Source organism: Cervus canadensis, chromosome 7 (genome assembly GCF_019320065.1).
Source record: "Cervus canadensis isolate Bull #8, Minnesota chromosome 7, ASM1932006v1, whole genome shotgun sequence".
Taxonomy (NCBI): Eukaryota; Metazoa; Chordata; class Mammalia; order Artiodactyla; family Cervidae; genus Cervus; species Cervus canadensis.
The window spans coordinates 42,532,307-42,545,059 of NC_057392.1; the positions used below are offsets into that span (position 1 = coordinate 42,532,307).

The following is a 12,753-nucleotide window of genomic DNA, read 5'->3' on the forward strand; positions in this document are numbered from 1 at the left end:
ACCAGGCTCCTCTGTCCATGGGATTCTCGAGGCAAGAATACTGGAGTGGGTTGTCCTTTCCTACTCCAGGGGATCTTCCCCAACCCAGGGATTAAACCTAGGTCGCTTAAGTCTCTTGCATTGGCAGGCGGACTCCTCACTGCTAAACCACCAGGGAAGCCCGTTTAGTCACTCAGTCCTGTCCAACTCATTGCGACCACATGTATCGATTTACAAGTGTTTTACAAGGAGTTCAGAAAGGAAGAACTGACTCACTGAATGTAAATTACAACAGATATTTCAAAGAAACAAAAAAACCATAAGCTTTTTCAAAGTTTAGGTAATTTGTTCATACTAGGAGTGGGGGACAATTTTACCCACATGATTATTGTATCTTTGACATCAGTTTTGCAAATTTCAGGAATAAAAACATTTTGTTAAGCAATGAGTAATTTAGCAACTCAAGATTTCATCTCTTTGGAGATTATTTAGACTAACTTTCTTGTTTACCTCAGCATACACGTTTGTTTTTTTTCCCCCCTCTTTCTTCCCACTCTTAATATGCGGCTTGAAGTGAACACTTACTTATATGGTGCAGGGTAAGGTGTCACTTTGTTCCTTCAGCATCAATCAGGATATATTGGCATTTTAATGCCATAATTTTTTTGTTATTTACAGTTATGGTCCAAGATGACAACATAGAAGACTTCTGAACTCAACTCCTCCCTGATACACCAAATCTGTAGCTCTAAATGGAGCAGTTTCCTCTGGAAGAAGTCCAGAACTAGCTTATTAACGCCTAAATATTGGATGAATTAGATAACACCCACATGGAAACAGGTCTTGTGAAAGTGAAAGTCGCTCAGTCGTGTCCGACTCCTTGCGAGCCCATGGTCTACCCAGTCCATGGAATTCTCCAGGCCAGAATACTGGAGTGGGTAGCCTTTCCCTTCTCCAGGGGATCTTCCCAACCAAGGGATCGCACCCAGGTCTCCCACGTTGCAGGCAGATTCTTTACCAGCTGAGTCACAAGGGAAGCCCAAACAGGTCTTGGCATACTCTCAAATACTGGGAGCCACTAAGAACAAAAAAGGAGCTCAGACAATCACAAAGAATTGAAAGACCACCAAGAGCTCATGCCAGGCTGAATAATAAGGTTCATCTCCTATGAAAGACCACTTCCTCAAGCTTGGGGGAGGTAACTATTTTGTCTATTGTGTAGAAACCAACACAGAGAGTGTTGGAAAACAAAGAAATAGGAACATAACTGCAACAAAAAGATAAAACTCCAGAAACAGACCTTAGTGAAACAGAGATAAGTGACTTAACCTGATAAAGTGTTCAAAATAAGAGAACAACACACTGAACAAAGCGAGAATTTAAACAAAGAGATAGAAAATATATGAAAGTAGCTCAGATGGTAAAGAATCCATCTGCAATGCAGGAGAACTGAGTTAAATCCCTGACTGGAAAACTTCCCCTGGAGAAGAGAATGACTATTCACTCCAGTATTCTTGCCTCAAGAATTCCATAGACAGAGGAGCCTGGCAGGCTATAGTCCATGGAGCCCCAAGGAGTAGGACACAACTGAGCAACTAACACTTTCACATTCAAACAGAAATCAAAGACCTGAAGAATACAATAACTTCACAGAAAAATTTAATAGAGGCGTTCAGTAGTAGGCTAGATGGAGCAGAAAAAGGATTAGTGAACTCGTAGGACAGTACTTTCATGCTCATGCTCAGTCACTTCAATCATGTTCGACCCTTTGCAACGCTGTGGACTCTAACTCACCAGGCTTCTCTGTCCATGGAATTCTCCAGGCAGGAATACACAAGTGGGTTGCCATTTCCTTTTCCAGGGGATCTTCCTGACCCAGGGATCAAACACACATCTCTTATGTCTCATGCATTGGCATGCGGCACAGAAGAGAAGAGAACACTTTCAAGCCCAATTTACAAGAGCAATACTACCATTACCAAAACCAGAAAGGACACTACAAGAGAAGAAAACAATGGGCCAATATCACTGGTTAAGATAGATACAAAATCTGCAGCAAAATACTATCAAACTAAATTCAACAGTACTTAAGAGTATCTTATGATCAAGTATAATTTATTCCAGGGATAAAAGGATGGTTTGACATCTGCAAATTAATGTGATATAGCATATTAACAAAATGAATAATAAAAATCATATAATCTGAATAGATGCAGGAAAAGCATCTGACAAAACTCAATATTTATTTAAAAAAAAAAATTCACAACAGAGCCTAGAGGGAATGTGCCTAAACATAATGAAGACCATATACTGATAAGGCCACAACTGACATAATGCTTAGAAGTGAAAAGCTTTTCCTCCAAGATCAGGAACAAGAGAAGATGCCCGTTCTCACCACTTTCACTGAATATAGTACTAGAAGTTCTAGCAAGAGCAATTCCAAGAAAAATATATAGAGGGCATCCAAATAAGAAAGGAAAAAGGAAAATGTTCTCTATTTGCAGATGACATCTTTATAGAAAACCACAAAGACTACCAAAACCCATTAAAACTAATTAAAAAATTTAGCAAAATTTCAAGTATAAAATCAATATGTAAAAGTCAATTACCTTTCTATATAACAAGGATTAGAGAAATTAAGAAAACAGTCCCATCTATATCGTACTTAATAAAGTATTCAGGAATAGATTTTTACCAAGGAAGTAAAAGGTTTGTACACCGAAAATAAAATATTAATGAAAGAAATTGAATAAGACACAAATAAATGGAAAGATATTACATGCCAATGGATTGGAAGAATTAATACTTTGAAATGTCCAATACAGATTTAATGTAACCTTAACCTATGGAAATTCCAATGGTATTTTTCACAGAAATAGAACACAAAATTCTGAAGTTTGTATGGAACTCCAGAAGACTCCTAATAGTGAAAGCAATCTTGAGAAAGAAGGACAAAGCTAGACATCACACTTCCTGGTTTCAAAGTTTATAATAAAGCTATAGCAATCAAAACAATATGGTATTGGCACAAAAACAAACATACCAATGGAGCAGAAAAGAGAACCCAGAAATAAACTCATGCATATATGGCCAACTAATTTATGACAAAGAAGCCTAAAATATGCAATAGGGAAAGTATTCTTTTCAATAAATGGTGCTAGGAAAACTGGGCAGTTAAAGAATGTAACTTAACTTCTGTCTTATACCATACAGAAGAACAACTCAAAATGGATTAAAGACTTGAATGTGAGACCTGAAATCTTAAAACTTCTAGAAGAAAACATAAGTAATATGCTTGTTGACATCAGTCTTAGCAATATTTTTTTTTGGATTTGACACCTAAAGCAAAGGCAACAAAACAAAAAATAAACTACAAACTAAAAAAAGCTTCTGTACAAGTGAAACCATCAACAAATGAAATGGCAACCTTCAGGATGGGAGAAAATATCTGTAAATCATGCAGCTTCTAAGGGATTAATAATCAAAATATATAGAGGTCATACAACTCAATAACAAAAATCAAACAATCTGATTTTAAAAATGGGAGGAGGAACCAAATAGACACTTTGCCAAAGACGACATGGAAATGGCTAACAAGTTCATGAAAAGGTGCTTAACATCACTAATCATTAGAGAAATGCAAGTCAAAACAATGAGATATCATCCTAAACATGTTAGAAAAGCTGTGATGCCATTTGCAGCAATATGTGGACCTAGAGATTATGATACTAAGCAAACTAAGCCAGACAAAGAGAAACCTCATATGATACCACTTCTGTGTAGAATGTAACAAAAAAAAAAAGATACAAATGAACTTATTTTTACAAAACAGAAACAGACCCACAGAATACAAACAAACTAATGGTTACCAAAAGGGAAAAGAGGGAGGAATAAATTGGAAATTAACAGATATATACTACTATATATAAAATAGATAACCATGAAGCACCTACTGTATACCACAGGGAACTGCACTTAATATTTGTAATAACCTATAACAATAAAGAAGGCTGAGTACTGAAAAATTGATGCTTCTGAATTTTGGTGCTGGAGAAGATGCTTGAGAGTCCCTTGGACAGCAAGGAGATCAAACCAGTCAATCCGAAAGGACATCAACCCTGAATACTCATTGGAGGGGCTGAAGCTGAAGCTCCAATACTTTGGCCACGTGATGCGAAGAGTTGACTCACTGGAAAAGACCCTAATGCTGGAAAAGATTGAAGGCTAAAAGATAAGACGGTGGCAGAGGAAGATGGTTGGATAACATCACTGATTCAATGGACATGAACTTGGGCAAACACTGGGAGACTGTGAGGGACAGGGAGGCTTGGTGTGCTGGGGTCCATGGGGTTGCAAAGAGTCAGACACAACTTAGTGAGTGAACAACAACAGCATAAGGGAGAAGAATCTGAAAAATATATGTATACATACACATACATTTATATACCACTCTGCTGCACACTTGAAACTAACACACCACATTGTAATAAGAATAGCTATTGTCAATTGACAAACACCTGAGAAAAGAAGAGAAGCAAAAGGCAAAGGAGAAAAGTAAAGATCTTTTCCCTCTTGAATGCAGAGTCCCAGAGAATAGCAAGGGGAGATAAGAAAGCCTTCCTCAGCGGTCAGTGCAAAGAAATAGAGGCAAACAATAGAATGGGAAAGACTAGAGATCTCTTCAAGAAAATGTGAAATTAATTTAATCAAGGAACATTTCATACAAAGATTGGCACAATAAAGGACAGAAATGTTATGCACCTAACAGAAGCATAAGAGATTAAGAAGAAGTGGCAAGAATACACAGAAGAACTATACAAAAATGGTCTTAATGACCCACATAACCACAACGGTGTGATCACTAACCTAGAGCCAGACATCCTGGAGTGCCAAGTCAAGTGGGTGGGCCTTAGGAAATAACACTACAAACAAAGCTAGTGGAGGTGATGGAATTCCAGTTGAGCTCTTTCCAATCCTAAAAGATGATGCTGTGAAAGTGCTGCACTCAATATACCAACAAATTTGGAAAACTCAGCAGTGGCCACAGGACTGGAAAGGTCAGTTTTCACTCCAATCCCAAAGAAAGGCAATGCCAAAGAGTGCTCAAACTACAGCACAATTGCACTCATCTCACATGCTACCAAAGTAATGTTCAAAATTCTCCAAGCTAGGTGTCAACAGTATGTGAACTGAGAACTTCTGGATGTTCAAGTTGGATTTAGAAAAGGCAGAGGAACTGAAAATCAAATTGCCAACATCCATTGGATCACATAAAAAATAAGAGAATTTCAGAAAAACATCTACTTCTGCTTCATTGACTACACTAAAGCCTTTGACTGTGTGGATCACAAACTGTGGAAAATTCTTAAAGAGATGGGAATACCACACCACCTGACCTGCCTCCTGAGAAATCTGTATGCAGGTCAAGAAGAAGCAGTTAGAACTGGACATGGAACAACACTGGTTCCAAATTGGGAAAGGAGTACGTCAAGGCTGTATATTCTCACCCTGCTTATTTAACTATATACAGAGTACATCATGGCAAATGCCCAGCTGGATGAAGCACAAACTGGAATCAAGATTGCTGGGAGAAATGTCAATAACTTCACATATGCAGATGACACCACCCTTATGGCAGAAAGTGAAGAACTAAAGAGCCTCTTGATGAAAGCAAAAAGAGGAGAGTAAAAGAACTGGCTTAAAACCCAACGTTCAGAAAACTAAGATCATGGCATCCCATCACTTCATAGCAAATAGATAGGGAAACAATGGAGACTTTATTTTTCTGGGCTCCAAAACCACCGCAGATGGTGACTGCAGCCATGAAATTAAAAGCTGCTTGCTCCTTGGAAGAAAAGCTATGACAACCTGGACAGTGTATTAAAAAGCAGAGATACTACTTTACTGACAAAGGTCCGTCTATTCAAAGCTATGGTTTTTCCAGTAGTCATGTATGGATGTGAGAGTTAGACCATAATGAAAGCTGAGCACTGAAGAATTGATGCTTTTGAACTGTGGTGTTTGAGAAGATTCTTGAGAGTCCCTTGCACAGTAAGATCAAACCCGTCAATCCCAAATGAAATCAGTCATGAATATTCATTGGAAGGACTGATACTGAAGCTGAAGCTCCAATACTTCAACCACCTGATGCAAAGAACTGACTCGTTGGGAAAGACCCTGATGCTGGGAAAGACTGAAGGCAGGAGGAGAAGGGAACAACAGATGATGAGATGGTTGGATGGCATCATCGACTTGATGGACATGAGTTTGAGCAAGCTCTGGGAGTTGGTGACGGACAGGGATGCCTGGAGTTCTGCACTACATGGGGTCACAAAGAGTTGAACATGACTGAGTGACTGAACTGAACTGATTTTCAAGAATATGAGATCCGTATCTTTTTTCTGAAGATGGAGAGAGAAGAAAAAAAAAAAAACCTTGTGCACTCTTGGTACACAAATTGGTGCAGCCACTATGGAAAACAATTTGGGGGTTCCTCAAAAAATTAAAAATAGAACTACCGTATGATCCAGCAATTCCACTTCTAGGTATATATCCAGTGTAAATGAAAAGAGTCTATTAAGGCATGCCTGCATCCCCATGTTTATTTCAGCATTATTCACAGTAGCCAAGATAAGGAAACAACCAAAGTGTCCATCAGCACATGAGCTGGAAAAGCAGAGGTGATGCGCTCGCTCAGAGGAGTGTTACTCAGCCATGAGACAGGCTGAAAGTATGGTATTTGCCAGAAAAATGGTGGACCGTGTGGTAGACATTACGTGACATGAAATAAGCTAGAGAGAAGAAGCAAATACTGCATGGCATCACTTTTATGTTGACTCTACAAAAAAAGAAAAGTCAACTTCAGAACAGACGGTTGAATAGCAGTTGCCAGGGATTGGTGAATGGGAATAATAGGAGAGGTATATAGAAGGGTACAGACTCTCAGCTATAAGATAAGGTTGGAGGACCTAATGTAAACAGGATGAGTATTTTTTTATAACACTGTAATGTATAGTTGAAATTTGCTAATAGAACTCTTCTAATAGAACTTGTATTCTCACCAAAAATAAATATGTGAGGAGATGGGTGTGTTAATTAAATAGATTATGAGAATTTTCCCTAATGTATATGTATATCAGATCTACACAATGTATACTTTAAATATCATAATTTTGTATGGCAATTATACTAAAAATTTTAAAAATACATTACTATTCCAGGTTAAAAAGTGACAAAGCATAAGGCAGTATTGTCCTTAAGAGATAATTTTCTCAAAGACTGGAAATTTGGTCCCAAATAGTTTTTAAACATTCACTTAAATGAATGCAATAGAAACTAAACTTGAAAAAACAAAAGGGAAATTATTAATAAAGAAGCAGCTTTTTGAAACTTTGGATTGCAGAGAGTAAACATGAATGAGTATATAAACATGTAAAAAATCATAGTCATGAAAACTTTGCTATAGAAGAGCCAGATTAAAACTGGGAATAAAAATCAAACTAACTTCAAAGGAAGTCTGATTGAGTCACTTTGGGTCTTCAGCTTAAAATTCTTCAGAAAAATGCCCTCAAGAGCTTAAAAATCTCAAAAGTGTCAGCACAAAGAGAAAGGTGATATTTCCTTATCTGATAGTCAAAAACTGAAAGATAAAAACTACACTCAGTTCTAGTGAGTGTAATAGCAGAGATGCCCTACTATATCAGGTCAGCAGTAGCACCGCTCGTGGCTATAGGCCCCTGCTCATCAGCATCATCTCAAAAGGAACTCAGTTCCAGTATGGCTGGGTATTGTTTTTGGCTGCAAACCTGAGTATAACTCACAGGTTCTCTCTGAGATTGTGAACTGCCTAATATACTTTAATAAATTATTTTCCTACTTAAAATTAATTAAGCAAACAACATTAAGTCAATTAACCAGCTTGTCCTCCAACCAACTCATTAACTTACTAATGAGTAAGAAGGGAGGGAGTGAAAGAAGAGTTTCCTCTTAACTATTAATATAAAAATAGCAAAGGTAAAGTTAGGTGAGTTTTCAAATATTTTAACCAACTGTTTGATATTAGCTATATTTTATATAGCCAATATATATGTAAAAAGCCAGAGTCTTTTTACAGTTAAAAAGACTCCTAAAGATTCCTAGTTAAAGTCTTTTTACATTTATTTTCATGAGTTTTAAAATCCAGTGCTTATTTTGATTTAGTCTTATGTTCAACATTTATTCCACCATAAAATCACCCCTGTGGCATATGCATAATACTGATTTTCATTTTCTAGGAATTGTACTGTATAGTAAAAAGTTTAATTAGACTAGTGTACCAAGTATAAAATTAAATATTCATTTACATACTCCTATAAAGCTTTGGCAAGGACTATGTTAAAAATAATTTAAACTGGAATCAGTAAGTCATTTTTCAGTAAGTCATTGTTGTACTTTATACAATATATACACTAAATCAAATCTTGATTTAGAGATACAAGAGAATCAGCTAATTTAAAAGAAAACTTGTAATTTCTTTTTTTAGACTTGAGAAGCTTTTTGTAAAGTTTCCCATTTGTTTTAATCTGCTTATTGTTCTAAGGTTGAATTTTTTAGAATGTTGAATTTTCTCTAAATGGCATAGAGCACTATAGTTGAGCTAAAACATCACTATAATCAGAAAGCAACTGGGAAACAAAAACCCTTCTAGTGATATTATGCAGAAAGTGATTTAACACAAGAAACTAGGTGCTTATCAAGTCACTAAAAGATTGGAGACAACCCTAAGCTTGGCCTACAGGTATGACTTTCTGAATAAGGCCATCAACAGATACATCAAGGAAGCAGACAACTTTGCTACTGTTAGAATCAGAAGACTACTGCCAATCAATTTTTGAACTGAAGACCACACTTTTATAAGATCAGGATTCTACTACAACTGCCTCTTGACATACAAAAAGCTTGTGACTGGACGCTAGAATGTTGCTTTCAAAAATAAAGCAAAATCTCCACTGCAGTAACACCAAAGCAGCAGAAAGTTTGCTTCCATTTCAAAACCACTTGTCAAACTTTTTGAGGCCCTAACCCACCATGCACTATGTAAAAAAGGCCACCCTGCCATGAGGAAGCCCAAGCCTCCTAACAAAGTCACCACTGACAGTCCCAACTGAGTTCAACCTTTGAGTCATTCTAACCCAGGCATGTGGGTAAAGAAGCCTCCTAAAGATTTCAAGCCCTCAGTCATTCGAGTATTCCCAGCTAATGCCCCAGACATCATGGAAATAATATCCCTACCTTGCCTTGGTTTAATTCCTTGCTCTCACCATCTGTAAGCATAATAAAATGATTGTGGTGCGTGCTAAGTCTCTTCAGTCATATCTGACTCTTTGCAACCATCTGGACTGTAGCCTCCCAGGCTCCCTCTGTCCATGGGATTCTCCAGGCAAGAATACTGGAGTAGTTTGCCATGCCCTCCTCCAGGTGATCTTCCTGAACCAGGGATGAAACCCACATCTCTTATGTCTCCTACATTGGCAGATGGGTTGGAGTGGTTTGCCATGCCCTTCTCAGGGGATCTTCTCCAACCAGGGATTGAACCTGCAGCTTCTGCATTGCAGGTGGATTTTATACCACTGAGCCATCGGCGAAGCCCAAAATGATTTTCAGTTTAAATTTATTAACATTTGTAGTGGTCTGTATGCAAAAAGAGCTAACTGAAACAAATGATATAGAAATAAGATTCAACAAACATTTCAGAAACATTTTTAAAGATTATAATACTCTATTTTGTGATACATAGCACAATGTACCTAAAAGTTTATGCTGAATTGTAAAGGATAGCTGGCTTCCAATTTTTGTCTCTTACTAAAACTACAGTGAATAATTTTATCAATAGAAGTTTTTGTATTTAGTATCATTTCTTTAGTATAAATTTTCAGAATGACTATGTCTGGGCTATAACCAAATTTCTTCATAAGTGTTTTATAGTACTCATATCTGTCTTGAATATTTACTGTACTAAGAAAAAAATATTAAGCAAATTAACTTTCATATATTAAAAAAAATTTAAGCAACAAAAAGAAATCCTTTAAGTTAATCAGCCCTATTGAAGACAGACGAATATGGCCAAAGACTCTGAGCTGCCCAGATATGGTAATGTCAGCCAGACCTCATGAGTCAACCATAAGATGGAGAAAATTGGGCCATACAGGGGGTAGGGAAAATAAAAAAAGACCGACCAGCATGTTGAGTAATCTAATTATTGATACTACCCTATTATAAGCTCAAATGAAACAATGTTCACAAAATGCCACTAAAAGATGGTAATAGATAGGCAGGCACTTTCACTTAGCAAGTCCAGTCCTGGCTAGGTAAGCAAATGTTACTACTTTCAGAGCTCTGCCATGTGTTCTTGAACCTAGATGAGTGAGTGTGAAGAGGGCTGTAACCCATCCCACATTACTCTGAATAAGCCCTAAAACAAGCCTTCACACCTGGGTATATCCTAACTGATATGCCCAGAGCAGCGTGGCTTACATTTGCAGTTTGTATCCCTAAAGTAATTGCCATTTTCTAACTTACTCTATGTCTTTGTTGGTACCGGCTGTTGCCCTCAGTGTTTTTCCTATTTATAAGACTAGATTCAATAGTGAAGGAGAGGCAGAACTCTTGACTTCTGCTTCCCCATAGCTAGCTTGTCATGTGATATTTATGCCATTCTGTCTGAGAAATCTGTGTTAATATGGAAGACAACTGGTCCCAAGAGACTAGGAGCTCAATGGACATAACGTAAGCTACTCCTAAACCCTACTAAATACATCATCAAAATTGATAATCCTTACCAAATATATTAGCTGACCCAGTGGCCTAGTTTTTAAGCATACAGACACTAAGTGAGAAAAATCTGGATTAGAATCCTGACTCCATGAGTACTGCTTATGTAACGTTAGACAATTTTCTGAACATTTTTTGACCTTCATTTTCCTCATCTGCAAAATCAGGATAGAGCACCTACCTTGCATAGTTGTTGTGAAGATTAAATCAGTGATGTGTGTAAAATGCCTGGCATTGAAGTATTCAATAAATGTTAACTCATTAAAAAAAAAAAAAAGTAAAACACACTAGTGCATTTAAATGGTGAAATCTAATTCTCATCTTTGCGCTAACTACAAGGGGATCCAGAGAATGTATATTTTAAGTTTTCAAATTCCTCAATATAGAAAAGCTGTAATGGAGTGGACACTGAGTGCCAGTTCCCATGTCCAATATGAACATTAAACAGGATTCTTCTGGTTAACTCTGTCCTTTGAATAACCAAAGAAGCACATTTCAAAATGTATTCTGAATATTGAGCTGATGTTTTCAAATACTGAGATGATGTTTTCAAATACTATGTGTTAGCATTAATACTATTTTAGTGCAATTATTCCAAATTTTTAAATTATATCAGAACAGAGATAAATTCACAGGCTCTAAAATAAACAGTACTATTTGGTCTTAGACTTGAGCAACTTTAGTGGAACACTTGGGAGTTCAAAATGACAGTAATAATATCAAAACAAAAATGACAGTAATAAATCATCTTTGTTCAGTTTACCATATACCAGGAAGTTTCTGGCATATAACATGTTATTACAAAAGCTCCATGAGTTAGATAGTAATAGTCCCAATCAAAAGGAAACTAAACTATGAAGTCTGCAAAAATGTATACAACTAGTAGGTGGTAGAACTGGGATTTGAGCCCAGGCAGTCTGGCTTGTAGAGTCAATATTCTTATGTACCATTCTCAACTTTGCAGTAAAATGCTTCTGTTCTATATTTTAAACCCTAAGCACTTGAAGTTCTTCCAAAAACTTATATAAATAGGTGTATATTTACATTATGCAAAAGAATCTCTAGTACTATAAACCTATTTTGTACTGCCATTAAATGGCAGAATACATAATGAAAATATAGAATAAATTTTAACTATGTTAGTCATATTTTAAAGACAAATATACTTAATAATTATGAAAAATTTGGCTAGCTATTGAAATTATGACTAAATACTAAAACAAGGACTTAGCCATCTTTAAATGGTTTAAAAACAAGGAATTCTCCCTTCATTTATTAATCTACACACTTAAATTCCTTTATGTTAAGGTTTAATTATGATATTTATGTTGCCTTCTTCCTCTTGGTACAGACCATGTAAATGGACACTGCACAAGTCCCACTTCTCAGAGCTGCAGTTCTGGAAAACGACTTTCCAGTGCTGATGTTTCAAAAATAAATCGCTGGGGTCCTGGAAGACCACCATTTCGAAAAGCACAGTCAGCTGCTTGCATGGAGATTTCTTTGCCAGTTACAACAGAAGGTAGGTTAGACATACAAATCTGTGTGGATGCAATTGAAATTTGACATACCATGGGAATTAGGAGCTGGGGGATAAGGGATTGTGGTCACATATAAAAGATGTGAAGAGCTGGTCAACTCTAGACAACGAGCAACTGAGAACCTGGTCGGGCTGGAGCCATGAATCCCAAATCCATTCCTCACTACACCTGTTTCATCTCTAAAACCAGAATGCTTCTGTTTATGGGTAGGTTTCCATCTCCTCCCTTCTATGTATTAATCTGTTCTGTATACTCCTACTTTCTTTCCATCTCAACGTAAGCTTCTTGGTATCTCTATCTGTAAACAGTTATTTATTGTCTTGTAACCTTTGTTTCCTCAACTATTAAGAGAATGTGACCAAGAAAAAGGCAAGACGTTAAATTCTAGTTTGCAATCTTCTTATGTTTTAAAAAGAGGATTGTT

General features: G+C 36.8%; 1 protein-coding gene across 12 annotated transcripts in view; it reads left to right on the forward strand.

The window, feature by feature from the left end:
- STXBP5L (syntaxin binding protein 5L) overlaps nt 1–12,753 on the forward strand; it is a 339,029-nt gene that overhangs the window by 300,479 nt on the left and 25,797 nt on the right. For all 12 annotated transcript variants that reach the window (XM_043473078.1, XM_043473085.1, XM_043473077.1 and 9 more), the window contains one exon: nt 12,140–12,310. In XM_043473078.1, the coding sequence (XP_043329013.1) occupies nt 12,140–12,310 (171 nt within the window). The remainder of the gene's footprint in view (nt 1–12,139; nt 12,311–12,753) is intronic.